This window comes from Periophthalmus magnuspinnatus, chromosome 22 (assembly GCF_009829125.3).
Source record: "Periophthalmus magnuspinnatus isolate fPerMag1 chromosome 22, fPerMag1.2.pri, whole genome shotgun sequence".
In the NCBI taxonomy this organism is placed as follows: Eukaryota; Metazoa; Chordata; class Actinopteri; order Gobiiformes; family Gobiidae; genus Periophthalmus; species Periophthalmus magnuspinnatus.
In genome coordinates, this window is record NC_047147.1 from 4,961,855 (window position 1) to 4,989,754 (window position 27,900).

The 27,900-nt window shown below is 37.5% G+C and overlaps 3 protein-coding genes across 6 annotated transcripts; 2 read left to right on the forward strand and 1 right to left on the reverse strand.

Annotated features, from left to right (window-relative positions):
* Nucleotides 1-2,657: 2,657 nt before the first annotated feature.
* tspan37 (tetraspanin 37) lies at nucleotides 2,658-6,096 on the forward strand. Its single transcript, XM_033988165.2, has 7 exons — nucleotides 2,658-2,749; nucleotides 3,631-3,828; nucleotides 4,243-4,317; nucleotides 4,393-4,491; nucleotides 5,104-5,256; nucleotides 5,536-5,619; nucleotides 5,774-6,096. The coding sequence occupies exons 1-7, from the start codon at nucleotides 2,687-2,689 to the stop codon at nucleotides 5,846-5,848; spliced, it is 747 nt and encodes a 248-aa protein (XP_033844056.1). The 5' UTR covers nucleotides 2,658-2,686; the 3' UTR covers nucleotides 5,849-6,096.
* Nucleotides 6,097-8,097: 2,001 nt separating this feature from the next.
* On the forward strand, nucleotides 8,098-16,986 carry elavl1a (ELAV like RNA binding protein 1a). 4 transcript variants are annotated; one of them, XM_033988162.2, is made up of 7 exons: nucleotides 8,098-8,286; nucleotides 9,384-9,440; nucleotides 10,580-10,760; nucleotides 11,159-11,262; nucleotides 12,408-12,570; nucleotides 13,806-14,034; nucleotides 15,480-16,986. In XM_033988162.2, exons 2-7 carry the CDS (start codon nucleotides 9,408-9,410, stop codon nucleotides 15,802-15,804), a joined length of 1,035 nt encoding a protein of 344 aa, XP_033844053.1. In that variant the 5' UTR covers nucleotides 8,098-8,286; nucleotides 9,384-9,407; the 3' UTR covers nucleotides 15,805-16,986. The 4 variants fall into 4 exon arrangements, with proteins under 4 accessions (XP_033844053.1, XP_033844055.1, XP_033844054.1 ...); XM_033988164.2 differs by having other exon boundaries at nucleotides 12,408-12,561; XM_033988163.2 differs by having other exon boundaries at nucleotides 8,100-8,286; nucleotides 10,577-10,760; nucleotides 12,408-12,561.
* A 1,122-nt stretch (nucleotides 16,987-18,108) lies between these two features.
* nceh1a (neutral cholesterol ester hydrolase 1a) lies at nucleotides 18,109-26,689 on the reverse strand. The gene is made up of 5 exons (XM_033988158.2): nucleotides 26,499-26,689; nucleotides 24,349-24,577; nucleotides 22,578-22,647; nucleotides 21,763-21,934; nucleotides 18,109-19,887 (listed from the first exon to the last, which is right to left on the reverse strand). Exons 1-5 carry the CDS (start codon nucleotides 26,637-26,639, stop codon nucleotides 19,276-19,278), a joined length of 1,224 nt encoding a protein of 407 aa, XP_033844049.1. The 5' UTR covers nucleotides 26,640-26,689; the 3' UTR covers nucleotides 18,109-19,275.
* Between the last annotated feature and the right edge of the window lie 1,211 nt (nucleotides 26,690-27,900).

Consider the following 27,900-nt stretch of genomic DNA (forward strand, 5'->3'; position numbering starts at 1 on the left):
TTTCTACTGATATAATGTCTGTGTGTAGAACCAGGTCTAAACCAGGACTAAACCAGGACTAAACCAGGACTAAACCAGGAATAAACCAGGTCTAAACCAGGACTAAAACAGGACAGAACTAGGACTAAACCAGGGCTAAACCAGAACTAAACCAGGTCTAAACCAGGACTAAACCAGGACTAAAACAGGACAGAACTAGGGTGACTCCCCTCACCCCAGACACGTCCTCCAGCTCCTCTGGTGGGACCCCAAGGTGTTCTCATGCCAGACAAGAGACATGTTTCAGAGACATGTCTAAGAAGCCCTACAACATCCAGAGACTTGAGGTACTTAGGACAGATCTTTTCCACCCCTGGAGCCTTGCCACCGAGGAGCTCGCCAACCACCTCAGTGACTTCAGCCAGGGTGATGAACGAGTCCGCTCCGGGTTCCCAGTCTCTGCTTCCTCCTCTGAAGACCTGACAGGGGGATTGAGGAGATCCTCAAAGTATTCCTTCCACCGCCACGACCCAGTCGAGGTCAGCAGCTCTCCGCCCACACTGTAAACAGGTCTGAACCAGGATTAAACCAGGACTGAACCAGGTCTAAAATGACATATGAGTTGATGTTTCAGTGTCAGTCTCATTTGTTTGAGGGTGCTCATGTGTTTCATGTGTGTTCTGCTTCACTGCTTCAGCTCTGTTCAGTTATAAACAGCAGGACCAGTCTGTGCTCTTCATTCACTCTGAGCTCGTCACAATGAACACTGTGGGGACTTTGCTGTTGGCTGCAGCGCTCATCATTTTTACAGGTAAGACTTTGATTGTGATAATAATTACCTTTGGACTAAACTAGAACTAAACCAGGATGATATTAACCAGCTGCAAACAAGTTCTAAACCAAGACTGCATTTTAATTAAACTAAACAAGGACTATATTAAACTCAACCAGGACTTAAGGAGTAGGCTATACATGTAATAAGACTAAGGGCGACTAAGACTATACCAGGACTAAATCTGAACTATAGAAGGACTAAACCAGGACCAGAAGGTTATAGTCCAAACCAGGTTTTGACAGGGACTGAATAGATGACACTGGGGCAAATTAACTCAACCAGAATCCATAGACTTCTGACTAAACTGGGACTTAATCAGAACAAAACCAGGTCTATAATAAAATAAATATGTATTATGTAATTTCATTTCAGGCTCCGTCTCCTGTGGATCAGTGACCCAGTCTCCTCGGACCATCTCCACTCAACTGGGACAAACAGTATCTGTGTCATGTACAGCGAGCAGAGGAGTGGGCTCTGACCTGAGCTGGTACCATCAGAAACCTGGACATCCTCCTAAACTCTTATTTTAATGTAAAATAAGTTCTCGTGCATCTGATACTCCAAGTCACTACAGCAGCAGTGGATCTCAACCAGATTTCACACTGACCATAAGCGGAGTCGAGGCAGGAGACATGGGGGAGTACTTTTGTCTTGGAGTATATTTAAGCTCAGATCCGTTCACACGATGAAAAAGCGTCGTACAAAAACCTCCTGCACAAGTTGAACAGTAAGTTCCTCATTCTCTGAACACGCACAGCCTCACACACATATGACTGCTCTTTTTATATTATAAGTCTCAAATTCAGTTTAAGTTTGATTTATAGTCTGAGTATAAACTTCAGATTTACTTCCTTACAATTTGACTTTCTGATGACTGGGATTTGTGCAGTTTTCAATGTATTTACACTGGACTATTTGTATTATCTTACGGCTCATGTGTCTGCAGCTGTGCCCCTAATAAACATAAAAAAACAAATAAATTAACTGTAAATTAAGTGTAAGAATAGGTCCAGTTGTAATCTATAAAAACATTGTCTGACAGTGTTTTTACTTTTTATTCGGGGATTTCTGGTGTTTTTGTTGTGTTTTGTTTTTTATCATCAATCTTTTTCCTATTTCTTTTTACTTCATAGCAATCTTGAAATTATCGAAAAAATAAAACAAAAAAAGTTTTTTAGAAAAAAGTTTATTGACAGTTTGACAGAGCTACTATTACTGTATTAAAATTAAAATTAAAACAAAAATTAAAATTAAAATTAAAACAAAAATTAAAATTAAAACAAAAATTAAAATTAAAAATAATAAAATTTTAATTTTAATAATAATAATAATTTAATAAATTTAATTTAAAAAAATTAAATTAAAACAAAAAATATTTTTTTTTTAATTAAAACAAAAATTAAAATAAAAAAAATTAATTAAAACAAAATTAAAAAAAAATAATAAAAAATAAATAAAACAAAAATCAAAATTAAAACTAAAAGTCAAATTAAAATCTAAATGATTTCTTATTTTCTTGATGTTTTTGTAAATTTTGTCTAGCCGCAGATGTGGGTGAATGATTATCAGCGTTACCAACTTCCTCTATTGTGAAATTAAAACTCTTTTTTTCCCCCTTTTTTTTGTAAAAATGTTCAGTTCATCTGTCTTTTTTTTTTCCTTTTTCTTTTTTTCAATAATTCTCTGCAGGAGTTCACTTCATGTGTGTTTTCTTTACTGTAGTCTATAACACAAACAGTCAAAGTTCTTCCTGAATTTCTTGAGGAAGTCCACGTTTTATGGTTATAAAGTCATGTGCTCTTTTGCCACTGTAAATCCTCATTGTGCTTATTTAGAAGAAGCATTTTCACCAGGGTTTTCTGAAAAGACGACATGAACGAGAAGAGACGGAAAAATCTGAAAACAGCGCTCCAGTGTTTGAGCCAGTTGCTTTGGGTGAGTCAGGCTTAGTTTTTTTTCTTCTTTACAATACAACATCAGATCATTTACTTTAGCAACAAATACATAAACGCAGCAGTGTATGATGGGATTTATTTTTTTATACAAGGAAAAAAAGTGCATACAGTTACAGTTGTAAAGAAATACGGAACTAGTGTCAGACCACATTTCCTCTGTACTGAAAAAACTTTATAGTATCGTGACAAAATTAAAGAAAATCAATCTTACGTCTTCTGTCTCATGTACGAGGATCATAATTACTTTTATTTTAATCACTTTATAAATGTATTTGTCTATGGAGAAGCTGTTAAGGACCAGAGCTTTAAAAATACCAACTGTTTCTCAAGAAAGTTAATGTTTACTGAAAAATACAGCGACTTAGTAAAACGTAACCATGACCAGAGGAGAGTAATATTATCCATAAAGTAAAAATGTATGTATATAAAGTATTTCAATATATTCTCTATGTCTGTGATGAGAAAACTGTTAAAAGTTGTCAAAAACGTGCAGTATTTCCTTCCAAACAAAGCTATAAAGTTTAGGTGTGTTAAAGTTGCATTGTGTAACACTTCTTGTGGACGGTTCGCACGTACTGTTTGGCTTTGCTTTGCGAGGAATGTCCCACAGCACAGAATTAAATTAATCTGTTTCCGCGGAGACAAAGACATGATGGCAAAGAGGCGGATTCGCAGTACAGATACAGATGTTTTTCCAAGTTTTTTTCCCACATTACTTAATAAATACGCAGGTAAAACTGTAAATAAATAAATGCAAGACAGAAATGTTGCACAGTGAACTTTAAAATGACCTATTGTTCCGTAAAAATCTGCATTGTTGTGTCAAAACGCTGATTGACTTTGTTGTTTTCTTTGTGTCAGTTGGTGGGCTTAGCGGTGGCCGTGGTTGGAGTTTACCTGCTCCTGACGTTCAGAGAGAAAAGTACAACCTTCTTCTCCCCGTCCTCGTACATGACGCTGCCGTTTTTCGCCACCTTTGCCACCGCCGCGTTCTTATTGGTCAGCGGGTTCCTGGGGTCATGGGTCAGCACCAGGGATTCGATATGTCTCCAGGGATTGGTAAGTCTGGAACCATGAAAAAAACACATGTATATTGTTACAAATTGCTTAAAGGTATGTCTTGCCTGTCTCCATGGAAACAGAAAAGTTACTTAGCGGCTCTTTAATTTAAGGATGTACTTCTATTTCACTTGATTATCTTATTTATTTCAAGGCATCTCTGTTTCTGATTAATACAAGTGCGTTTTTTGTGCAATTCTCCACGGCATTTTCTTTTTCAATTGCTCAAAGACATTCCGAATGGGGTCGCCTCTCCACAGATCTGGCCTGTAACTTTGCCTGGTAGCTCCATAGACAAGTGCATGTTAAAGCTACTACCTTAAAAATGATGCATATGAAAAAGGAGAAGGAAAGTACAGATAACCTATTGTTAAAACGATGCATTTTCTAAACCAAACCCTGTGTTTTTTGTAGTTTTTTTATCTTCTTTTTGTGGTTTTCTGCCTGGGGAGTACAGCCGCAGCTCTGGCCTTTCACCGCTCAGTTCAGGTACAAATATTATAAATTAAAGATCTTGTTGTAGATGTTTTGGTGCCAATTTGAAATTTGACCTTTTGACCTCAGCTTGATTCAGAGCTTCTTCCTCTGAGTGACGTGTTTCAGAGATACACAGGAAGCAGCGAGGACCAGGACTCACGGACTGTGGACGCGCTACAGGAAAAGGTCGACTTTAAATTAGGACGCTGCACTTTTGCACATCATTTAAAAAAAGCTACTTCTCTTTAAAAAAAAATACCCTGACAATCATTAATTTCATAAAAAACTAATTGAACATTACTACTTACAACAACACTATACCTTTGAGGATCAGGAGTGTGCAAAACTATTTACATTTTGCCAATAAAAATTCAACAAACTTTATTGATCCGCGACTGAAATTACTTAGACTCATTGTAACATTATAAAAGCAACATCATGTAACTTTCAGGGTGACACATGATGCATAATTCCATAGAAAGTGAAAGTTAAAACCAAACTTTGCATCTTATCTCCATGGAAAATGTTCCAATGTGGAATATTATAGCCAACGGAACATTTCCATGGAAACGAAGAGGCAGAGGTCCTCCTTCAGGCTAAATGAAGTCAGGTTTGTGGAGATGCAAGCCCGATTAGAGCATTTTCAGTGCAATAAAAACACCCATAATAAAACAAAATGTTTGGTCTTTGTTTTAACTAAAAGGTTTCCTGGTGATACTTTGGTCCAATTAAGAACAAACAATAGTAATAATGCATCTGTTTATCCATAAAGTGTAATAAAGAGTGTCTGTGTTTCAGATGGAGTGCTGTGGTGTTCAGAACTTCACTGATTGGATGGATACTTCCTGGTTTATTCACACTGGGGGTCACATTCTCCCTCACAGCTGCTGCAATCGAACCTTCACCTCCTGCAACGGCACCGTGCTCCAGCCTCATCAGTTTTATCAAACAGTATGGATCGAATATCATATCATATTTAACACATGCTATAAATATTACACAAAAGTGCGTTTTCTGGTGGATTATTTTATTCATTTTTATTTATTTATTTTTTTTTATAGGTTTTTACAATTTGGTAGTGTTTTTTTTCTTGGTTCTTTGTATAGTCCTACATAAAAAAAAACTAAAAAAAAAAAAACTAAAACTAAAACCAAAAACACTATACTATACACCACCAGGAGCCATCAAATGTGTTTGACTTGTTGTAAATTAAAACCATTTCTGTTTTAGGGCTGTAAAGTGAAGCTCAAACTGTTCTTTCACTTCCTTTTGGACATCATTATATTGATGTTTGCTGTGGTGTGTCTGGTGCTGGTAGGTCAATAAACTCACTTTATTTTCTCTTTCTCTCTCTGAAATCCTCCAGTCTACAGCCCCAGTTTGGCACGTTTAAATATCTATATTTACTGTACTAACTGTACTTGCTCTCCAGAGGAAGCTGTAACAGTACTTTCTTTTTCTTCCTCAGGTGATTTTGCTGGTGCCGGTGGTGACACTGATGAGGGACCCGTTTCTTTCTTATCGCTCATTGGACAAAAGCTGAACCTTAAAATGAAACTGGACACAATCTGCTCAACTCTCAATATTTGTATTGATCTGAAAGTCTTATCTATATAAAAGTATAATTCACAACGACTCATCATCCTCAAACACCACTGCTGTGTGTTAAATTTATGATGCTGATGACCAGCAGGTGGCGCCACTGCTCTGGGTGACATGAGGTGCCATTTTATTTCCTCTGTAAATGTTTATAACAGAAGCACAGAGGAAACATGTCCCAGAGAAATGACAATCTCCAGCTTTCAGATTTTTTATTTTTATTTTTTTTTCTATACATATTAGATTACATTATACACATGTAGAAAATATTCCAGTATCCACTTTAGCAGAGTTTACAGACGTCATGAATTATGAATTAATTAGCAATGTTTATCTTAGCAGTACAAAATCAACTTGGTGATTAGCTTAGCATGTTAGTCACCACCACGAAACCTGAAAACTCAAGGGAGACTCAGTTACACGTCAGAGCAGTGCTTTAGGTTAATAGTTAAATACTAAAGTTAGCATGGTTTAGCTTAGCAGTTGACAACAAATAGTGTATTTTATCTTATCAGGACTGGACAGTGTCTAGTATATGTCAGTATAACAGTTTGGGGAAAGTGACTGAAGTTCAAGCCAAAACATTCAGTTTAGGTCAGATCTTTGAGCTGATCTGGTCCAAACCAAACTCAAGATCTGCAGATGAATTCCCGAGCAGTGTACAGTCAGTGGTTGAAGAAAAATTAGTAAAGAACACATGTCCTTACCATATCTCCAATGTGCAGCACTTGACACCTTCAGGAGTTTAGGTTTTCCACTTTATATCGAGAGGTCTTTTTTGACATTTAATTAATGGTGGATTGAAAGACCTTCCAAAAAAGTGAAAACTATGAGCTCCATCTGAAGCTCTTTCTTCCAGAGACATCCGCACATGCAGCGGGTCATGGCTGCAGGGTCACAGTCCGTCCACGCTCCTCTCGGTCTAAGTCCACGCTCCTCTCGGTCTAAGTCCACGCTCCTCATTCTGCTTAGTGCTGCACAGGTTCTTTGTGGAGGATAGTGTGGTGTTGGGTTTATACTTGGTGCAGGTACTTGTGTTCAGGACATATGAGTGAGCACTGCCACCAAACCACTCAAGCACATGCCATTTTCCTTTCAAAAGCATCTTTCTCTCATGTTTGTGGACAATATACAAATATAATACATCGCTTACTTTCTTACAAAAGTGAAAAATGTTCTGTTTCCCTGCAAGATGTACAGAACGGTTTCCGTGCCTCTGCGCCTGTTCTTCAAGCAACAGAACAAAAACAACAAGGTGCTTCGTGTAACGTGCAGCATTTAGGTGATATCAAGAGCAGCTTTCAGTGTTACACACATTGTGCAAGTGTGAGTAACACTCAAGTGAAGCTGTCAATAAAGAAATACAAGTAGGTGGATGTATATTACTTCCATGTTCCTGCCTTATCTGACTGGTGATGTTATTTTAATAGATCCATGAGTGTTGAGAGCGCCACCTGTGCTCACGTGACCCACACCCACCTGGCAGGACTCACCATGTCAGATATCCTGGAAGTATAATAACTATCAGTTTGGTCTGGGCTAATATGGTGGTAATATCCACGTGGTGGTTCCCCTGTCCCTCTGATTGAGCCCTTTTTTTATTTTTCAGTTTTATGCAACTAAAACCTGAAACAATCTTCCTTAAATTGTGAGACAGGCCTCCACTTTGACAATGTTTAAATCCAGGCTCAAAACAGTTCTGTTTATCTGTGCATATGACCGAATTTGTTTTTTTTTTTATTAAAGGTTTTATTCTGCACTTTTTTCCTTTAATGTTAATCTTATGATGATTACTTGTGATTATTTATGTTTTGATTTGTTGTATTGTGATTTGAATGTCTTTCTTATTCTGTAAAGCACAGCACTGTACAAATAAACTTGCCTTGCCTTTTTATTTTCAATTTTTTCAATTTTATACAGTTTATGACACAAACAGGCTGCTGGTGAAGTGCTCCTGGCTGTATCTATGGATATAATTATACTTTCATGGTTGTATCTGATCAGAGGAGCCAAGACTGTTACCAAAACTAGGAAAAGTGTCCCAGAGTCAACCATTATGGAAATTTTGGGGTGTTGTATTTGGGGGGAGCATATGTAGCCATCGTAAAATGTAATGAAAGATCAAATTAAACGTGTGCACAGTAAAATAGCGTACCAATACAGTATTAAAATGTTGTAGTTCAGCTGTGAGCAGCAGTAGAAGCAGCAGCATGATGCTCTGTGCGCTGCAGAGGCGTGGCACCATCAGGGGCTGGACACAGACCGTCTGCTGCGGGGGTCACGGCGCATTGTCGTGTTTCCACTCGGTTCTTCTGCTGCTAGCCCCTGTCCACGATTAAACTGGATTAAAAGGAGGCGAGAAACGAGTCTCTACAAAAACTGGTGAGGAAAAAAAAAGATATATAACCGCACGTGAAGTCTGCGGCAGTTTCAGGTTTATTATGGATGTGGGGACTCGTATGGCCTGTGTTAGCATGGTGTGTTAGCATCGTGTTAGCTGTTTGTGCTAATGACAAAAGACAAAGTTTAAATCTGTCAACTGGACACACCGTGTAGGAGTGAAGACGTTTCGCTGCTCATCCATGCCCATTCTTCAGTTTGGTTTGTGCTAATGTTAGCTTAGTGTGACCCGTTTCTTTGAATGGTGTGTTAGCATGGTGTTAGCTGCTTGTGCTAATCTTAGCCTAGTACGGCCCGTTTGTTTGAATGGTGTGTTAGAGTGGTGTTAGCTGCTTGAGCGAATGTTAGACTTGTATATTCTGTTCGTTAGCATGGTGTTAGCCTTTTGTGCTAATGTTAGACTTGTATATTCGGTTTGTTAGCATGGTGTTAGCTGCTTGTGCTAATCCTAGCCTCATATGGCCCGCTTGTTAGCATGGTGTGTTAGCAAAGTGTTAGCTGTTTGTGCTAATGTTTCGCTCTTTTTTCAGATTTTAGTCTTTTCACATTTAATATACAATTTTACGACGTGAGTTTACCAGAGTCTAGCTTTGCTTTTACATTTGATTTTCTAGTTACAGGTTTTGGATTATGTAGATTTATTCATCGGAGAGGACAAACGTGCATTAGCATTAGCCGCTGCGTTGCCGTGGTGATGGTCACGAAATCACGCAAAAGTGACAAACTAAAGCAAATATTTGATATAACGTTACTGCTTGATTAAATAAACACGTATATTAATATGAAATAAGAAAGAGGCATTGTTTCTTTTGTGTACACCCATCATTTGTCGAATAGGGCGGTTGTTTTTTTCTCTCCTGTACTGTTCTGTGATGAATGAATGGATTCATGTAGAACGCAGAATGAAACTGTCTATTATCATGATTAATAAACCCAAACTTGCTCTGCCAATGTGTGCAGTACTTCATAATAATCTGTTGTTTCTCGTGTAACCTGTTTTTTATGCAATGATTCACCTGTATGACCTGTGTGTGTTGTCATTTTTGTCACACCAATTATTGACCATGCTTTTCTCGCAGCTTCCAGAGCAGTGAGGTGTCTTCATGGCAATTCGAGGACATACAAAGTACACAAAAGTAAGTATTGTTCTCAAGGTCTGCTGTAATTCCTTAATGTTGACTCACACCAAGTAAAAATGAGAAACAAATGCACAGAAGTACATAGTGTCAGGTAGCAAAAGACGAAGGTTAAATGTGTCAACTGGACAAATCGTTGTAGGAGTGAAGAAATGTGTATTTTAATGTGTGTACCTGCCCAGGGACTGCCGATGGAAAATAACAGTAGCTAAATCTGGTACAAATCATCTTTTTTTGTCAGATTAATGAATTTGTACATGGTCCCGACGAATAAAGAGTAAAGAAAGGAAGATGAAGACGTTTTGCTGCTCATCCAAGCCACTTCTTCAGTTCTGAAGTCTTCACTCCTACAACTATTTGTCCGGTTGCCAAATTTAAACTTTGTGTGTTGCTATGGGTCAGATCTGCACGACTGAGGGATTACACAGACATAGCATCTTTATGTTTGATTTTATTGTATCAAAATGACTTGACAAAAACATGTTTTACTGGTGTCAGTCTATCACAAGTGGGCCAAGCTAAAACAGTGACGCTACACACAGTCAATGCTCACAGTCGAGTACAAACCTTTCATTCATTGCTGGTGTTTCCGAAGGCCCGGCCAACACAATCACACCCCTCTTTTTCTGCATGAATGGATGTTTGCCAGGTCACATTCACAGCACTATCTAAATGGTAAAAGCTACATAAGACCATTCTAAATGCTGCCTTCATACCTCTAAAAGTTGGTAGTCCCTTGGGTTAAATGTATAAGCTGTGTTGAGTCACCACATCACAGAATTGTTGGGGATCCCTGCTTTAAATTCATAAGCTTATCCAAATAAACTATACTACTTTTTTATTATTTATTATTATTTTAATTAATCGTGGGTGAAAGTACACTCAACTAGGCATGAATGATTTCTTTTTTAGTTTCAATTTCTCCACACAAGAATTCCTTTAATAGTTATTTACTCAGGTCCCGCTCTCGACATAAACATCTTTGGGAGAGTGGGCAAGTCGACTGACCCACTGGTTGGTTGTGCGATTCCAGCTCCCACAGGAAAAATGCCATCTTTGTGTCCTTGTGCAAGACACTTAACACCCCCCCTTGAATGCCTTGACAGTAGAAAAGCGTGACAATTTACTTTGTTCAGCAGGAGGTGTTTGACATGTCGAACGGTTACGAAGACCACATGGGTGGGGACGCGGACAAGGATGCCAAGACCAATCTGATCATAAACTACCTGCCACAGAGCATGTCACAGGAGGAACTACACAGCCTCTTCAGCAGCATCGGGGAGGTTGACTCCGCTAAATTAATACGGGACAAAGTGCAAGGTAGGTCCCAGCTTTGGAGGGATATCACCACGGCAACCCAAAATGCAAATAAGACAGACCTGATAAGGGGGAGCACGAAAAAATGAACTTTTGAACCAAATTTTGGCTTGTAAATTTTGACTAGTGTTTTATTTATTTATAGCAGGAGTTTTCAAATTTGTTTTAAATATCAAATTTGTTTCCTACTTAATTTGGGCATGTTTTCCAAATAATTTTACCTTAATTAGAGCTGTTTTATTTGTTTCTACTCTATTACAATAGATTTTCAATTTGTTTGCTTCGAATAGTACGCAATGTTTGGATTTGTTTTTTGCTTTTAATGATTTGTTTGTTTTTTCACAGATTTTTTTGAACTTTTTTTGTTTTTATTTTGTTGTTTTCTTTTTTTTTTCCTCTAGGCCACAGTTTAGGGTACGGATTTGTTAACTATGTAAACCCTAGTGATGCAGAAAGAGCTATCAGTACTCTGAATGGACTAAGACTTCAGTCCAAAACTATCAAGGTAACGTGCAAACAGGTGTTCTACAATTCTCAAAACAAACTTGTTCATGTCATAACTCTCTATTGTGGCTCTTGTGCTGTCGCTAACTAGCTCTAGTCCCTGTACATGTCAGCTCTTGAGGCTTCTCCAGCTCACTGATCGCCCTCTGACATGTTTGTTTCAGTCTGCCTTTTAATTTGACCTATTTTACGTTAATTTATACTTTTATACATTTATATTTATGCTTTCTGTTGGTTTCTATGTACATCCATCTAGGGCTGGGCAATTTATACAGGTATTTAAATGATCAATAACCATATGCCACCAATAAATAGTCTACAAGTAATCAATTAATTTTAATAATCGTTATGTTGAATATAAACGGACTCCTAGCTTGTTTAATAAATAATAAAAATAGACCAGATTATATTATGTATTGTGATTTTGTAAATACTACTAATAATAAATGTAAATATTTTCTTATCAAGAAGCATATTTTAGCTTAAACTAAAATACATTTTATTGGCACAGTTGACATTATTATTATTTTGTTTTTTTTATTGTTAGCTGCATCCCTTTATGACATTAGGACAAGGTAATACATTGTTTGACTACTGTACAATATTCAATACATATATTTAACAAAATCACCATGTTGAATATATGTGGAAAAACTATTATAATTCATTCTTTTTTTCTTTTCTTTTGGCAACCTCAAACCTACAGACTCCTGTCACATACTGTATATCACAAGTTATAGTGATTGACAAAATGCCCTAAACATATTACCAAAAAAATTAAGATTCTCTAAATATTTTCAAGTACAGTGGTGTTCTGCATCATGCCCAGCCCTACAGTCACATTTTATTTATCCCCTTCAGATGTTCATTTATTTTATTTATGTTTTGCTGTAATGTTTCTAATGCTTCCACCCCACATATCAGATTTTTTTTTTTTTTTTTTTAATCTGTCCATAAGGTTAATGTTTAGTTTATTTAAATTAAATTGCCAATATGAATGTTAAAAGAAATATCTCAACTACTGTTTAATATATACTTATTACTTACTTATAATAATTAGCAAATCAGTCCTCATTATAAGCCTCTAATTCCCTTGTTATTCTCCCTGTGGAACTCTCTAATGCTTTTGCTGCTTGTTCTTTATAGGTGTCTTACGCACGGCCAAGCTCTGACATTATTAAAGATGCCAACCTGTACATCAGCGGCCTCCCTCGCGGTCTAAGCCAGAAGGACGTAGAGGACATGTTCTCCCGATACGGACAGATCATTAATTCTCGTCTGCTTATAGAACAGGGCACAGGTACGAAAGGTGATTGACGTCCTTGCTATTTCACATAAAAAAACTTGAGAATTGTAGGGAAAGGTTGGAAAATGTGGATCTGAAAATGTGCACAATTTATCACAATCAAATCAAAAGAGCAATTTAAGTTGGAAGTGGCAAAGGCTGCAATTATTTAGACAGTAGAATTTTTTTTAAATGTCATTTTATTCACCTTATTCTGGAAGTTGCCGTGGGCGCTGCCAACGTTATTCAGGTTGTATTATTTTGCGTGGGGCTGCGGATCTTGACAGCAAATACATTCTATACTTTTGGCAAATTCTCCATTGAAATGAATAGGATTCCCTCTTAACCATAAGTGCCACCACAAATAAAGTGTGGTTTAGTAACATTTAGAGGCAAAAGTGGGTGGAGCTTAATAAGGTCAATAGAAAAGTCTTTTTGTACCTGTAGCTTAGACCTCTACTAACATGTTCTGAAATTTGTTTGATTGTTATCAGTTCCTATCTCAGTCTTTTCTCCAATATCAATCCTTCTTTACAATGTGCATTCTGAACAAAATTGCACTTTTAAAACATGATTCGCAACTCCAATAACGATACTAGATTTTTTTCCCCCAAAATTGTGCAGCTCTTCTCAGACCTACCCCCTGCGACATGCTCTGTGACAGGGGGTATAAATGCACATGTGGGTTATTTAAAGCAGACCTATTCTGCAAAATTGATTTTTCAGAGCCTTTGACCTTCTCTTTCTTATTTACGCCCTTGAAGTTTGCTCAGACATGCCCAAATCACTCCAAAAATCAATCTTTAATTGCTTATTTTCAAGACGCCATATTGCCAATCAACCCCGTTACTCATATAATTGGCAAACTTACTTCGTTCCCTTATTTTATTTTATTAATTGATGATAGGATTTGGCAGCGTTGTGTAGTCATTTTGGTACAAATGGAAGCTGCTCACTATTGTGATCTGCAGCGATCCACAGGAGGGACCGACAGCTACACAGCTCTTTGTTGTGATAATTTAGGATGAACATTGCAATTTCAAATGTGCAAATTATAACACAGCGATCCACGGGTGTCATAGATTATAACTATAAAGCAGAAACAAACACAATAGTTCTTTAAGATAGAACTACTTGATTCAAACCTGTCTGTATCTGTTGTTCCTGACAGTTGCCTCATTAAGGGGAGTTCAGTATAAGTAGGTTGTTTATCTCTTATGATTGTTTCCTGTCAATCACACGTTTATTTCTGCGTGTAGGTGCGTCCCGCGGAGTGGCGTTTATCCGATACGACAAGCGTGCAGAGGCAGAGGAGGCAATCAAAAATCTGAACGGGCAAAAACCTCCCGGAGCCACGGAGCCAATCATCGTGAAATTTGCTGCAAATCCAAACCAGATGAAGAACGCTCAGCTCGTCCCTCCTCAGGTGTTTCCCAACCCCTCCAGAAGATTTGGAGGACCTTTGCACCACCAGGCTCAGCGCTTCAGGTATGAGCTTCATGTTGGTATTAGATGTCTTGTTATTGAAACCTTTGAGCTGAAATATGGGGGGTGAAGCTAACTGGAGGCTCTGCTCTGTCTGAAGTTTTTTTTTTTTTTTTTTTTTTCGGACCTGAAGGAATTGATTTAGTTGGAACTACAGCATGTGCGCTGGTTTGTGTTAAACAGGTCACTCTCAAATTACATTAGTCACAAACTAGCTCGCACTAGCCAACAGTTTTTCAGTTAGTCACATCTTTTTTGACCTTTTTGTTGAAATTTAGGGTTTGGGTTGACGCCTTAAAGGGACATATAACCCTGTCGTTGATTAGTTTCCTGAAAATTTATTTTGATCAATCAATTGATCAGACCACCTAAAAATGTACCATTCTTTGTTTGCAAATGTGTGTGTTGTGTCACCATGGTAACTGCTTAACATCCCTCCATAGACGTCAATGCAGTACCTCCCAGCGTGATGTCATTGCAAAGTATGGCCTGATCAGCAAACTCCTCCAAACTGAAGCAGAAGTAGCTGATGAACTGTATTTGTTATTCAGTTCATTGTTGGTATTTGACCTGTTTCAAACATTTCTTCATAATTGCGTAAGCCTCCATGTTTGTTTTGCAACACTGGATCGACCTTGCCTGTTCTTTCTCTGGTTTATATATCCATCTATTTTTGGAGCTTGTCGGGTTGAGACGAGAGTGTAGTTGTTCAGAGATTTTTCATACAGTTGGAAAATGGACCTTTTCTTACTAGAATATTTTTTTGAGCACTGAGGATGTGACAATACAGTTTTCTCACAATTCAATGCAAATCGATACATGGGTCAGGATATTTTTTGAAATTATCAATGAATAAAACATCAATTAACAAAACATTTTACACTGTGTATTCTCTGTTCAAATAATAGTAGGGTTGGTCCTTTTATTGAGTTTTCTTGTGTATCTGAAACACGCTGCTGTAGTGACGTGTGAGTCACTCGTGTGCATTGTATTGTGAAGGTTGTATTGAATGTGAGTGAATCATTATCATATTGAGTACTGTGGTGCATCCTTGATGAACATGTGGAATAACTTTATATGGCATTTCCAAAGGAAATATTCATAATCTGAGAGTAGGTGGTCCTGTCAGATCTGATAACACGTGCCACACTGGAGCAGCAGATGCTCGAATGGAAACGTCATTGTGTCTTTAGGCAAGACACTTCACCCTTATTGCCTGGTATATAGTTTTTATGAGACTGTTGGTGGTTGGAGGGGTTGATGGCACAGATTGGCAGCCTCACTTCCATCAGCCTGGCCCAGGGCAGCTGAGGCTTCCATTGTGTGAATAGTTCACTGTAAAGCACTTTGGGCATCTTAAAAATTGCTATATAAATCCAGTGCTTTTTTTTTTTTATGAGGGTATTGCATTGTTGAAAGCAGTCTTCATTTTTTTTCTTGACTCCTAGGTTCTCCCCGATGGGGGTGGACCACATGAGCGGGATGGGGGGTGTGGGCGTCCCCGGCAACAGCAACAACGGCTGGTGCATCTTCATCTACAACCTGACGCAGGACGCAGACGAGAGCGTTTTGTGGCAGATGTTCGGCCCATTCGGAGCCGTGACAAACGTCAAAGTCATTCGCGACTTCAACACCAACAAGTGCAAAGGCTTCGGCTTCGTTACCATGACAAATTACGAGGAGGCATCCATGGCGATCGCAAGTCTCAACGGTTATCGTCTAGGAGACAAGGTGTTGCAAGTGTCCTTCAAGACCAACAAAGGACACAAGTAAGAGAAGAGACAATCGATTGAGTTAAGTGGTAAGGAGGCGATATATACCAGGCTTTTATTTTGAAAAGTTTGTAAAATCACTATTCTGCACCTTTTTGTATTGTGTTAAAGAGTATTTGGGAAATTGTCTTTTTAAATAGCTCCTGCAGTTGTTGGGCAGTGTTGCTATTTCAGAACATCAATTTAACAACACACTAATGCAAAAGTGTTTAAAATACAACAAGGTTTTGGTTTCAAGGAAATGTAAAATAAGTCTAAAAGTGATTTGTTCTTAAGGATTTTAATGGTAATTTATAGTCTAAAGAAGAGGGGAGATGTTCCTCAAATCAACTCTTTATTTAGAAGTAGTTGCCTTACATTATCATGTTAAAGACGCTTAAAGATGCTGCCTCCAGTTTGTGTAAAAGCAAAGCGCTTTTAATGAATAGTATGATATCACCACTGACTGCATATATCAGACAGTGTAATTATAATGTGGAAATGTGGTTTATGTTGATCTAAAGTGGATTTATTTCAGTTTGTTAAATATAAGGCCCAGTACGGAGCAGGGAGTCTGAGTGGACCAAAGGGAGGTAATCAGGCCTGGACTAGAGAAACAGCATTTTAGGAAGTTTAAGAAGAGGTACTCAAGTTTGAAAATGGACTCAGAGTAAAACTATTAACAGTGCACTGCGTAACTTTTCTGTCTGAGGATCCACCACCTGCTTATCTCCATGAAGGTGGTGCTGCTTTACCTGGAATATTTCATAGTATCGCATTAAATGTGTCAGTCCCCCTGGAGACGAGCAGCTGACTCCACCAGGCAAATGTACAGGTCAGATCTGTGGATTAGCAGACATGGATAAAAATAAGTTTAATGCCATACGGTAAAATATTCCAGGCTGGAGACGAGTAGGTGGATCCTCCTTCCGAAAAGTTACATAGTGCATCTTAAAGTTTGCAGTTTTTATTTTGATTTATTTGATTTTTTTTTTTCTGATTTTTTTTTATTTTGTTTTCTGAGTTCTTTTTGGTTTTGTTTTGTTTCTGTTTCTAGTGGTTAATCGGCTTTTACTAAGTGTTAATGAGTGCTTTCTGAAACTGCATTCTGTTAACCATTTAGTTTTGATTACTTTTCCTTGTTTTTGATGTTTGTTTTGTTTAATTTTCAACATAAATCATTAAATTTTATTTCATTTTCATCCACTTTTTTGTTTGGTTTGTTTATTTTCAGTAGTTTTTTGTTCTTTTTAGCACGTTTGCATGAAGTATACACAGTGACCACATAAAAGAGATCGATAGATAGGTCCATTTAACTCCTCATTTTAGATTTCTAGCTTTTGAAACTCTCACACACTGTAAAAAGGTAACAAAGGACAGTTTCAGTAACTTGCCTGAAAATGAAACAACATGGCACCTCGTTCTATAAAGTCGCTAGTTTCTGAGAAGTTAAAAGTTGGAGGTTCAATTCTTCAGACTTGACACCAGATTCTTAATTTGTGGCTGTAAATATTTATATGACAATAACCAGATAAAGTACTGGTAAATTATGAATGAAGAAAATCTAAACAAGCATAAACTTAATTCACATAAATGCACTGTCTCCTTTGTTGAAGACTGGGACATATTTTGAAATTTCCGACTCTGTAAATTGAAGATTTATTTGAGACACTTAAAACGTTTATAGTCGTCCTCATGTGGGAATGTCCTGACTGGAATTTTGAGGACTTTTTACCATTGAAATCATTTGATTGTTCTTCGACAGAAATTTGGGGGCCCAGGGCAAGAAGCCTCACGTGGGCCCCCCTTTAATATAAATGAATAGGAAAAGGGTCCAGTTTGGGCATTTAAGACCCTGGGACCTGGGACAACAAACCCTTTTTTAATTCGTAACACAGGCCTACATATATTTATTTCCTTTTTATACGTTTTAAAACTGATTCCTTATCTTTTTAGCAAATTATCTAAAGTTGAGTTGATAATGACAGCCCCGTTTATAAAGTTAACACAGTCATTAGTATTGGCCGACATCTACAAATACACTTGAATAACACGAGCTAGTTGCATGTTTAAGACGTGACCGTAACGACTAAAGTAGGTACCACTACAGTATTTGGTTTAGTAAGAGTTGTAAAACATTTCCACTCTAATCTGTTCTTAAAATTCAGATTAATTTAGATGTATCTTAATTGTTTGTGACTGACATTTTGAGCATATCTGTATTGTGTTTGTGAAGTGGTTACGTCTTTTAATATTCACATTTTAACACATTAACAAGGAAAAAAAAACTTAATATGAAATGGTCAGCAATAAATCCACAAACAACTGTAGCGTATTTGTTTTATTCACATTTAGAAAGACGTATTTGCTGGTTCCATGAGGCTACAGTTGTACAGTGTCATGAAAATGTACAGTTAAAATGACTAGAATTCTGAATGACTAAGCGAGTTGGTATAAATGAGTTTTATTTTTATGTTGTTGGTGTAAAATATTAGGTTAATTCTCTCAATTTCTCCTTTCTATTTGTCATGGCAAACGTTTTTTGACTGAAATATGTTTAAGTTGTAACAAACTTACCGATATCTTGGAAAACTCAAATAATCTAGAACAAATGATAACACGATACAACTTTATCACATTTTGCTAAACCTCCCAAACCACATATTCTGAATTCATGACATTTTAACTCGTGCATGCTCCTTTTTGCAGCTCTCACATCTGTTCAGTTATGTGTAAAATGTGTATTTGATGTTATTTAAAAATCATATTCGGTGCGTTTTGGGAAGGAAGGTTTTTACTGAGAAGAGCAGCTAAAAAAAATAGAAAACATTTTTTATTTTGCCTTAATTTTAAGTGTTTGTTGTTTACATTAAAGAATATTTATTTGGTAATGTCATTCTTGTTTGAGTGATTGATTGATTTTAAACCCACATTTTCATCACCGACAAAGGCGCCTAAGAAGGTTTGAACTTTGAGAGAGTTTAAACAAGAGAGAAATATGAGAAAATGTTACTGCCTGTGTGAGAAAAGTGTATAAAGTGTGTGGTGAGGGGTTTTACAGCTAAAAACATATATAGCATATTTCCGAACTATAACTCATACTTTTTTTTCATAGTTTGGCCGAGGATACTCAGATGTGATTGTGAAATATGTTTTTTCTTCATTTTTTTGTCCGGTGCGACTTATACTCCGGAAAATACGGTAATAATTATAAAAAATAAAGCTGACTACTTCGTGGATTTCTCTTGTTGCGGGTTATTTTGCAAGTTTTTCCCTGATAAAACCCACAATGTCGATGAAACGTAATGCACCGACGAAGGTTTGAACTTTGAGAGAGTTTAAACGAGAGAGAAATGTGAGAAAATGTTAATGCCTGTGTGAGAAATGTGTATAAAGTGTGTGGTGAGGGGTTTTACAGACAAAAAGAGAATAATAGAATAAAGCTGACAATTTTGCGGATTATTTTTAGAACGTAACCCAAGGGACTACTGTACTACAGATTTTCCCGTAGCCAGTTTACGTAATCCGTCTGTGCTCTTTTTACCAGTTCCATTTCCACCATGAAACCGACGCAGCCGTGAAACCCGATTTCGTAGAGAACGCTGGTGACCTCCACGCCGGCGTCCCGTAAGCGCCTCACGTACATTAAACCGTCGTCTCTCAACACGTCAAACTCGCAAGTCACAACGTAAGCCTTGGGACATTTGGATAACACCTCAGAGTCGGCCAAAAGCGGAGAAGCGCGAACGTCCAGAAGCGCGGGGACCTTTTTTGTAATACCGTCCAACCCTTTCTCTGGCACCATTGGTCGATAGTTCTGTCGTTCTTTTGGAGAGAGCAGTTTCCTCCAGTCAAATCGAGCTCGTAACTCAGGGGTGAGAAGAGTCTGCTGCAGGGACATGTGCTGGTTTAACTTGATTTTTTCCAGTAAAGACAGATCTATACCTAAATACTGCATCCAGAATATGACCAGACTGTCCCGAGACAATATGGGACCGTCGTGGTTTTGGATATCAGACGGAGTGTTGAAGTCCAGAGCCTGAAGCGCAGGGTAAATTAAAGCCTGGACACTGAATTTGATGCTCATGTTGGGGTCTTGGGCGATCTGTGGATTAGCATAAGTCCGATTAGTAACTATGAAGCAGAGATGTTAGACGTATAATTCAATTTATACACATAATTGTACATTTAAACTTCATTTTGCGTGATTTAAAACCTTTAAATGTTGACTCTTGTGAGCTTTAAGCCATGTTCTAATGCTGTTATCTCCTCAAAAACAGACCTGGAGTTGTGTTTTGTTTCATTCACACATGTTTGATTAACACTTTATTATTAGTCTGTGTCTGTTCCACCTTGTGATGTCATGAAGTGGTAGTTTTCAAGTTGACAGCGATCTTTTACCTTTATTTCAGTAGAGCTTGGCAATTCCAGATTAGCTGAAATGATCCAAATGATTCTAGAGAAAGTGGAGTTTAAAACACATTGGAGCACTTCCTGTATAACCACATGATGACATCACAAGGTGGAACAGAGTGTTTTGAGCTCTAAGAGAAGAACTCAGCCTAAATCTGCAGGGTTTATGTGTTTAAATGTGTGAATGAAACAAAACACAACTCCAGGTCTGTTTTTGATGAGGAAATAACATAACATACTTCAAAAAGTAGTGTAATATGAGCTTTTTAAGAGAATATAGAAATTTTAACTTTTTAACATTCATTTTATCGTTATTAAGTCTAGCGTTGTTATTTAGGAGACAGTATCGGTAAAAATCCTGTCCTACGCTGTCACTGCTTTAAGAATCACACATAAACCTGTGTGTCCAGAGCCTTAACCTGCAGATTGTGGAGGATAGATGCGAGCTTTTCTCAGTCTGTTTATCGACAGGCCTCATGTGAAGCTCAGAGCCTCCAGATTTGACTCAATGAGCTGCAGCGGCTGCACTAGCACTGATTCACAAGTGCTTAATGAGTGCAGGCGCTGGGGTTTAGGTACAGATGATTCAGAGACAAACCAACTGGACCTGGTTGTATAAACTGTAAACCCAAATGAGAGACTCTCGTGAGGCGAGTTTGTTTTCTGATCAGATAAAAATCGTCTAGAGAATTAAAACATTATGTCACATCAGGAGTTTCATCAAGCACAAGGTTTGTTTGTTTTTTAACTGAGAATAAATCAACATAAGTGTGGAGCAATATTTGATTAGACATGTTGATATTGTGTCTGAGGAAACAGGTCATGTTCATGAAATTTCCAACACAAACCTCACAAACTGCATTTAAAGTGTGAGAGAAGATAATGTGGCTTATTATGTTAGATTTGAATTAAATGTAAGTACAGCTTTTGCAATGTGATAACTCCACCATTTAAATTCAAATATTTCTTTGTCATTCAAAATAAGCGCCACACTTGCAGAAGCAGGTTTACCCGCCAAAACGCCGCCCAAAACACATTTGCAGGTGTAAATGAACCTGACACAAAGATGCAGAATATGGCTGTCCAAATTTAAACATTTATAATATTTATATTTAATATTTAGCTTCAGCTCGGCTTGTTTTATTAATTTTTTTGTTATTTTTTTAAAGAGTTCAAAATGTGTTCATTACATAAACAAAGTAAAATTTTCTCTGTAGTGCTTCATGGATTTCATAAGCAACACACTTTAGTTGTTTATGCAAAGTGTAAAAAAAAAATATATATATCTACAGTGTTATCTTCATTTTAGAGTCAAAATGTATTTGCAGTTCCTAGTGTTTTCTTCCTTGGAAACCGGGTCCAAATGGCTCTTTGGGGGTTAAAGGTCACCGACCCCTGACCTACGGGTTATTTCACAGCTCCTCATCTGGAGTCTGACACCAGCACAGTCTAGAAAAACCATCAATTATCTCGCCTCACTTCCTGTCCTGAGTTTAATTCTGACTCACCCTTTAACACCACTGCTTCTAAACAATAATTACATCCTCATAATTCTAAAGTGATGCACCTCCTGAGACACCGCTGCGGCCAGGTTGCCCCCGGCGCTGTCCCCAGACACGCCCACTCGCCCCGGATCCACTGAATATTTGGACAAAACCTCCGCAGACAGGAAGTGCTTCGATGCAGCCAGGCAGTCCAAGTACGGCACCGGGAACTGCACTTCGGGGAAAAGACTGTATCTATGACACAAACGAGATGACGCAGAAATACAGCCTCATTTTATTTTTTACAAGACACAACTTTATGATTTTTAAATTCAACTTTCTTTGCAGATTTCTCAATAATCGGATTTTAAAAGTCCTACATTAATCCAGTTTACTGAGCTTTAAGCCATGTTATAATGCTGTTTCCTCCTCAAAAACAGACCTGGAGCTGTGTTTTGTTTCATTCACACCCTTTATCCAAAGCTCAAAATGCTCTGTTCCACCTTGTGATGTCATCAAGTGGTAGTTTTCAAGTTAACAGCTCCTTTAACATTTAGTTCAGTCGAGATAATTGACAATTCCAGGGCTAAAAATGATTCTAGAAATGAAGGTGTGTGAAGTTTAAAAACACAGTGGAGCACTTCCTGTATTACCACATGATGACATCACAAGGTGGAATGGAGTGTTTTCAGTTTGAGAGAAAAACTCAGCCTAAATATGAAGGCTTAAACTGTGTGAATGAAACAAAAAAACACAACTCCAGGTCTGTTTGTAATGACAAAACGACTCAAAATTATAAACACAGATCAGAAAATAGCGTAATACGTACCCTTTAAGTATCGCGCGCATTACATCACAGACTGTAGTATCTATAAATCCACTGAACGCAGATACTTACTCCACAGAGACCACTACTGCATCGAGCTCGTGAGACAGGACTCGGCTCAGTTTGTCGTAGGTTGCGCTCTCTAGAAACACACAAACAGTTTGATTGGTTCCGTTGTCCAGCTGCATCCACAGGGCTCGAGTTTGTGACGACTTTTATACACTTAAAGTGTCTGGACGTTCGTTTCAGGCGTCTCCTGTCTCCTGGAGATGTTACTGCTTCTCCTACAATGTTCCACAGTATGGCATTAAATCTAATGCATCTATCCAGCATTCATTTTTATCACAGATCTGACCTGTAACTTGACCTGGTGGTTCCTCCTTTTGTCTTTATTGAGGTGAAAATGTTAGAAATCTTAGAAATACCTGCTGTTTACATACCAGGGATGGAATGTAACAAAGTAAAAGTAGTAAAGTACTGTTTTTAGGTATCTGTACTTTATGTACGTCGCACTTTTTTTCTTTTCAGAGTTTGGCCGGGGTGCGACTTATACTCAGATGTGACTTATATGTGGAATATACACTGCCTGGCCAAAAAAAAGAGTCACCACCTGGATTTAACTAAACAAATACTTAAATTGAGGTTGCTGCAGTTGGTCCGGTCGAGGTTCAGCAACAGTCCCTGGTTTTCTTCATTAAAAAAAGGACTTCATGTTTCATACTGATGTTCTCATGGCCAATATTTATTCCTTTTCACTCTTTCCACAACTTCAACCTCATGAAAACTAAAAGACAGATAAAGGAAAATGTTCTTAGCTCTGATACATTTAATAACTTTTTAAATAAATACAAACAAATCATGTTTACCGTGTTCGACATTATCACGAGCGGTAGTTAAGGAGTGTATTTTGAACTCGGATGTCTTTTCTTTGCACTTTTCTGTATTTCGCTTCATCGTCTCTTTACACTTTCACAGCTACTACACCAAACGAAAGAAATATGTCGTTGTTGCTGCAGTTGGTTCGGTCTAGGTTCAGCAGAATGAGGTCAGCTGACACCTGAATATACTGAATGACCAGGTTATTCCATCAGTGGATTTGTTCTTCCTTGATGGCACGGGCATATTCCAAGATGACAATGCCAGGATTCATCGGACTCAAATTGTGACAGAGTGGATCAGGAGCATGAGACGTCATTTTCACACATGGATTGTCCACCACAGAGTCCAGACCTTAACCCCATTGAGAATCTTTGGGATGTGCTGGAGAAGCTTTGTGCAGCGTCAGACTCGACCATCATCAATGCAACATCTTGGTGGAAAATTAATGCAACACTGGATGTAAATAAACTTGTGACGTTGCAGAAGCGAAATCAAAACAATGCCACAGCCAATGTGTGACGTGATCAAAGCTAAAGGCGGAACAACCAGATATTAGAGTGTGTGACCTTTTTTTGTTGGTCAGGCAGTGTAAGTTGCATCTGAGTATATTATTTCACATCTTCGTTACGGTCACACTCACGACTGCCTTTTTTTCTTCATTATTATGCTTTTTTTAAACTCTAGAGTGACTAATAGTTCAGAAAATATGGTACATTTTACAGCGGATCATTTTTACTTTTACTTCACTACATTGAAGAGCAGTATCTGTACTTTCTACTCCACTACTTTTTCGAACAAGACTGAAAAGTAAAAGTATCAAAGTACCAAAAACTAATAAAAACATTTGTATATCATGACATAGACTGAGAAAACTTTATTTCAAGAACTGCTGGATTAATCTTCAAGTAATCTTCAAATAAATCTTTAGTCTTTAGTCTTTTGTCTCACTACAGCACACACTTACTCGCACTGCCGAGGGCCCATCCTCCTCCATGGAAATACACAAGCCCTCTCCTCAGTCTTCCCTCTCTCCCAGACGCTTCATACACTCGGACCGGGACACCACCAAAAGTCTCCTCTGTCATTTTAACTCCAGGGAGGAAATCTGGGCCGACTTCAACCTCCATGGACTCTGCGATCTCTCGGATGGTGTGGATGTAGTGGCCGTAGCCGAGCCACTGCTTCAGCACGGCCTGGAGGAAGCACACAAGAACATACGAACTGAAACAAAGCATTATTTTGGTAGTCTAGTAGTCAGCCACAGTCTTGTTCAAGTACTAGTGAAACAATTATTACTTATTTTATTCATGTTGAACTTTTTTATGGCTTGTCAATACATATCTCGGCCCTTCGCTGGTACAAAATGAGCATGTTGTTCAGGTAGTCTTGATGATCCCCACAAAGAGTATTATGGTAAAGTGGGTGATGATCCTCCCTCTGTTTTTCTGTGGAAGTCACTGATGTTTGAACTCTGACTATGATCAAACTTGGACTTTATATTGATGGAAATTCTCAGCTTTTCATGGACAAATGGAAGAAGCCACTGGACGCAATCGTACTTAAGTGTCAAATCGGCTCAGATGGGCAACCGCTTTGAACTTTTGAAACTTTCTGGACCTTGGATTGATTGGATTGACAGATTTGATATTTTGCTGAAACACAACAACTCGAGCTTGATATTACAAACATATGAGAAATAAAAGACACATCAGTGGTATTTATTTCAGATTTTTTTTTTTTTAAAGTCTCTCTGTTGCCTTTCAGGGTCCTTTTTAAAGTAAATATTTTTTTAACAAGCCAAAAAAATAAATAAATACAATAAATAAATACATTAATTAATTAATCAATAATAATAATAATATCTACTAACTATTAACACTTCATGTCTTGGAGTAGAAAAAGTGCACAGAGAAAACATTATATTCAAGCTCAATTTACTACATTCAAATTTACTCTGCACATTGATCTCGACTGTGCCCCAGCGCACTAGCAAAGCATTCTGGGATTTGTATTATTAGTGGCGCATTTGCTGTACAGCAGCGGGCCAGCTCTAATGCACATTTGATATGATCTCACCGGCCAAATATAATTACACCACGGGCCAGATTGGGCCCCCGGGCCTGAGTTTGTCATATGTGCTTTAAATGGTCTTATTTACTTATTTCTTTTGTTTTTTGTTTGTGTTTTTGTGTATTTGAACAGTCTGAGTGCTTTCATTGGACTCTCTCTGTATAAATAAAGATAAATAAATAAAAATAAACTAGATAAAGGTTCAAATAAACTGACTGGAGGTTTTTTGGTGCAGATTATAATTATTTGGTTAAATGCCTCAGTGAAATGAGTTAAAGGAAAGGATGTCTGTGTGTACAAACAAACATTTTAACGTTTTTTCTTCTCAAAAGCGCATTCACATTTTTTATTTCTGATGCAGATGTGCACTGTTCTAGTCTTGATTTAGTTCTGGCTTTGTTTATTTTGGGTTTAGTTCCAGTTTAGTCACAATTTCAACTGTGAATGCACCAAAAATCTGCACCTCAACTTGTGTTATACTTTTTACAGATAAAAGACTAGTATTGTCCTGTTTAGATTTGAAAAAGAACGTTTATCTTGCACTTGCCCTTGTCTTATTTCATTTATATTACTCTTCACTATCTCTGGCCAGTGTGGATCAAAGGTGAGCAGAGAGTTTATTTTCATGCACGTCATAGATACAGTTGTGGAAAGTAACTATAAAAAGTTTAGTTATAAAGTAACTGTTTATGTGTACTTTGAGCATTTATCAGAGCATTTTTGTTAAAGTAAGTGCAATTTTGGTAGCAGGAATAGCAGTAATTAACCCTAATGTAAACAAAAATGTCAAAAAAACTAATAAAATAGACCTAATAATACTATACATCCCTCACCATGTATGTCTATTACTGAAACTCATTCATTTTACAGTTATACAATCTCCACACTATTTGTCCTTTGCACTCTAGACTTACTCAGCTACAAAAACTAAGCAAAAATCATTAATTTAGCTACTTAAATTCACTGTGTTTTGACCTAATGCTCCAATCTAATCTCACACTTAGTTTATTTCTGTTTGGAATGTGAATAAAATACAAAACTTACAAACTTTATTACAGTCCGAAATGCTGCATCCATCAACATAAGTTTCCATTTCCCCTGTAAGGCCTCAGGTAAAGGTGTGTAGACGTAATAAGCCAACGCTACAGTTAATAAGACAGTGATAAACAAAGGAGCCCGTCGCATTGTGGACCACCTGACCTCTGAAGGCACAAATGACACACACTGGGCTTCACCTGTGCAAACTGTAAACCCCTGTCAGTGGGTGAAGTTCAAAAGACAGAAAACATTTGAACTTCCCCAAAGCCTTCAAAATAAAACAAGCTGTAAACAGTGAATAAGTGAGATTGTTGTTCATGTCACGTTACGACCACTGTGGGGCAGGGACGCTCTATGGACGCTCTATCATCCTGGAGTTATACACTGTGCATCATGAGTCCAAACCACTTTTTTGCTTTAATTTTTATTTGTCTATAGCTTGCACTTATTTGAGGTAAACAAAGAGAATATTGAGCATTAAGATATTTTGAAATATTTAGTTGCTTCTTAGAAATAAAGACAGAATATCTTTTTTTTCTTATTGTTTAATTATATTTTTATTGATTTTGCAGTACAAAATATGCATACAGTGTACAATTGACATACATCTTTTTTTTTTCTCTTATAAATACCACATCCGAGTAGCAGAACCCCCCAAAAAAGGGGAACAATGACATTTAAATAAAGTCCGATCTTAGTGGTTTTAGAAAATCCAGCCAGTCTTTCCATATATTATCAAATGTCTCTGTTTTTAATCTTAAAGTATGAGTCAGTTTCTCCATAAAATAAATATCATACATCACATTTACCCATTTTTCCATTTTTGGTGCCTCGGCCCTTAAACATTTCCTTGTACTGTGCTGAAAAACCTTTTTCCCACTCGCAACAGGATCCTAAACATTCTGATCTGCAAGTTCTTTTTCAAATTATCATCGACTTTACCCAAATAGAAGAATATATAATTTAAAGAAAGTAAAAGCATAAATAAACTGTGCTGTCTTCCATGTGTTTTAAAGATGCACTGTTGGTTTTGCCACCTGAGTTTATTGCTTTGCCTGGAACATTTCTGTCTTGCATTTATTCAGTTGTACGTGTTTGTAATGATTATTTATTAAAAATATCTTGATGTATATACATTCTGTACATGGGTCACCTCTCCACAGATCTGACCTGTAACTTGGCCTGGTAACACAGACGAGGCTCGTCTCCGTGGAGATGGACGGGTTTAATGCAGCGGTGGAAGAAGTACTCAGTTTTGTTACTTAAGTGAAAGTACAGATAAAACTTAAGCAAAAGTACAGATACCAGGGCAAAAATACTTAAATAAAAGTAAAAGTATCACATGAAAAATCTACTTAAGTAAAAGTGTTAAAGTACCTGTTTAAAAATGTACTTTAAAAAGAGTAAA

Excerpts from the sequence above, each read along its gene's own strand:
- tspan37 (XM_033988165.2), top strand. The coding sequence starts at position 2,687 with ATGAACGAGAAGAGACGGAAAAATCTGAAAACAGCGCTCCAGTGTTTG. Across the intron at positions 2,750-3,630 it reads GTTTGAGCCAGTTGCTTTGG|TTGGTGGGCTTAGCGGTGGC; the intron begins GTGAGTCAGGCT and ends TCTTTGTGTCAG. Across the intron at positions 3,829-4,242 it reads CGATATGTCTCCAGGGATTG|TTTTTTTATCTTCTTTTTGT; the intron begins GTAAGTCTGGAA and ends TGTTTTTTGTAG.
- elavl1a (XM_033988161.2), top strand. The coding sequence starts at position 9,408 with ATGGCAATTCGAGGACATACAAAGTACACAAAA. Across the intron at positions 10,761-11,158 it reads AATACGGGACAAAGTGCAAG|GCCACAGTTTAGGGTACGGA; the intron begins GTAGGTCCCAGC and ends TTTTTCCTCTAG. Across the intron at positions 11,263-12,407 it reads TTCAGTCCAAAACTATCAAG|GTGTCTTACGCACGGCCAAG; the intron begins GTAACGTGCAAA and ends TGTTCTTTATAG.
- nceh1a (XM_033988158.2), bottom strand. The coding sequence starts at position 26,639 with ATGCGACGGGCTCCTTTGTTTATCACTGTCTTATTAACTGTAGCGTTG. Across the intron at positions 24,578-26,498 it reads TTCGGACTGTAATAAAGTTT|GCCGTGCTGAAGCAGTGGCT; the intron begins GTAAGTTTTGTA and ends TGCTTCCTCCAG. Across the intron at positions 19,888-21,762 it reads CCGCAGCGGTGTCTCAGGAG|ATCGCCCAAGACCCCAACAT; the intron begins GTGCATCACTTT and ends GCTAATCCACAG.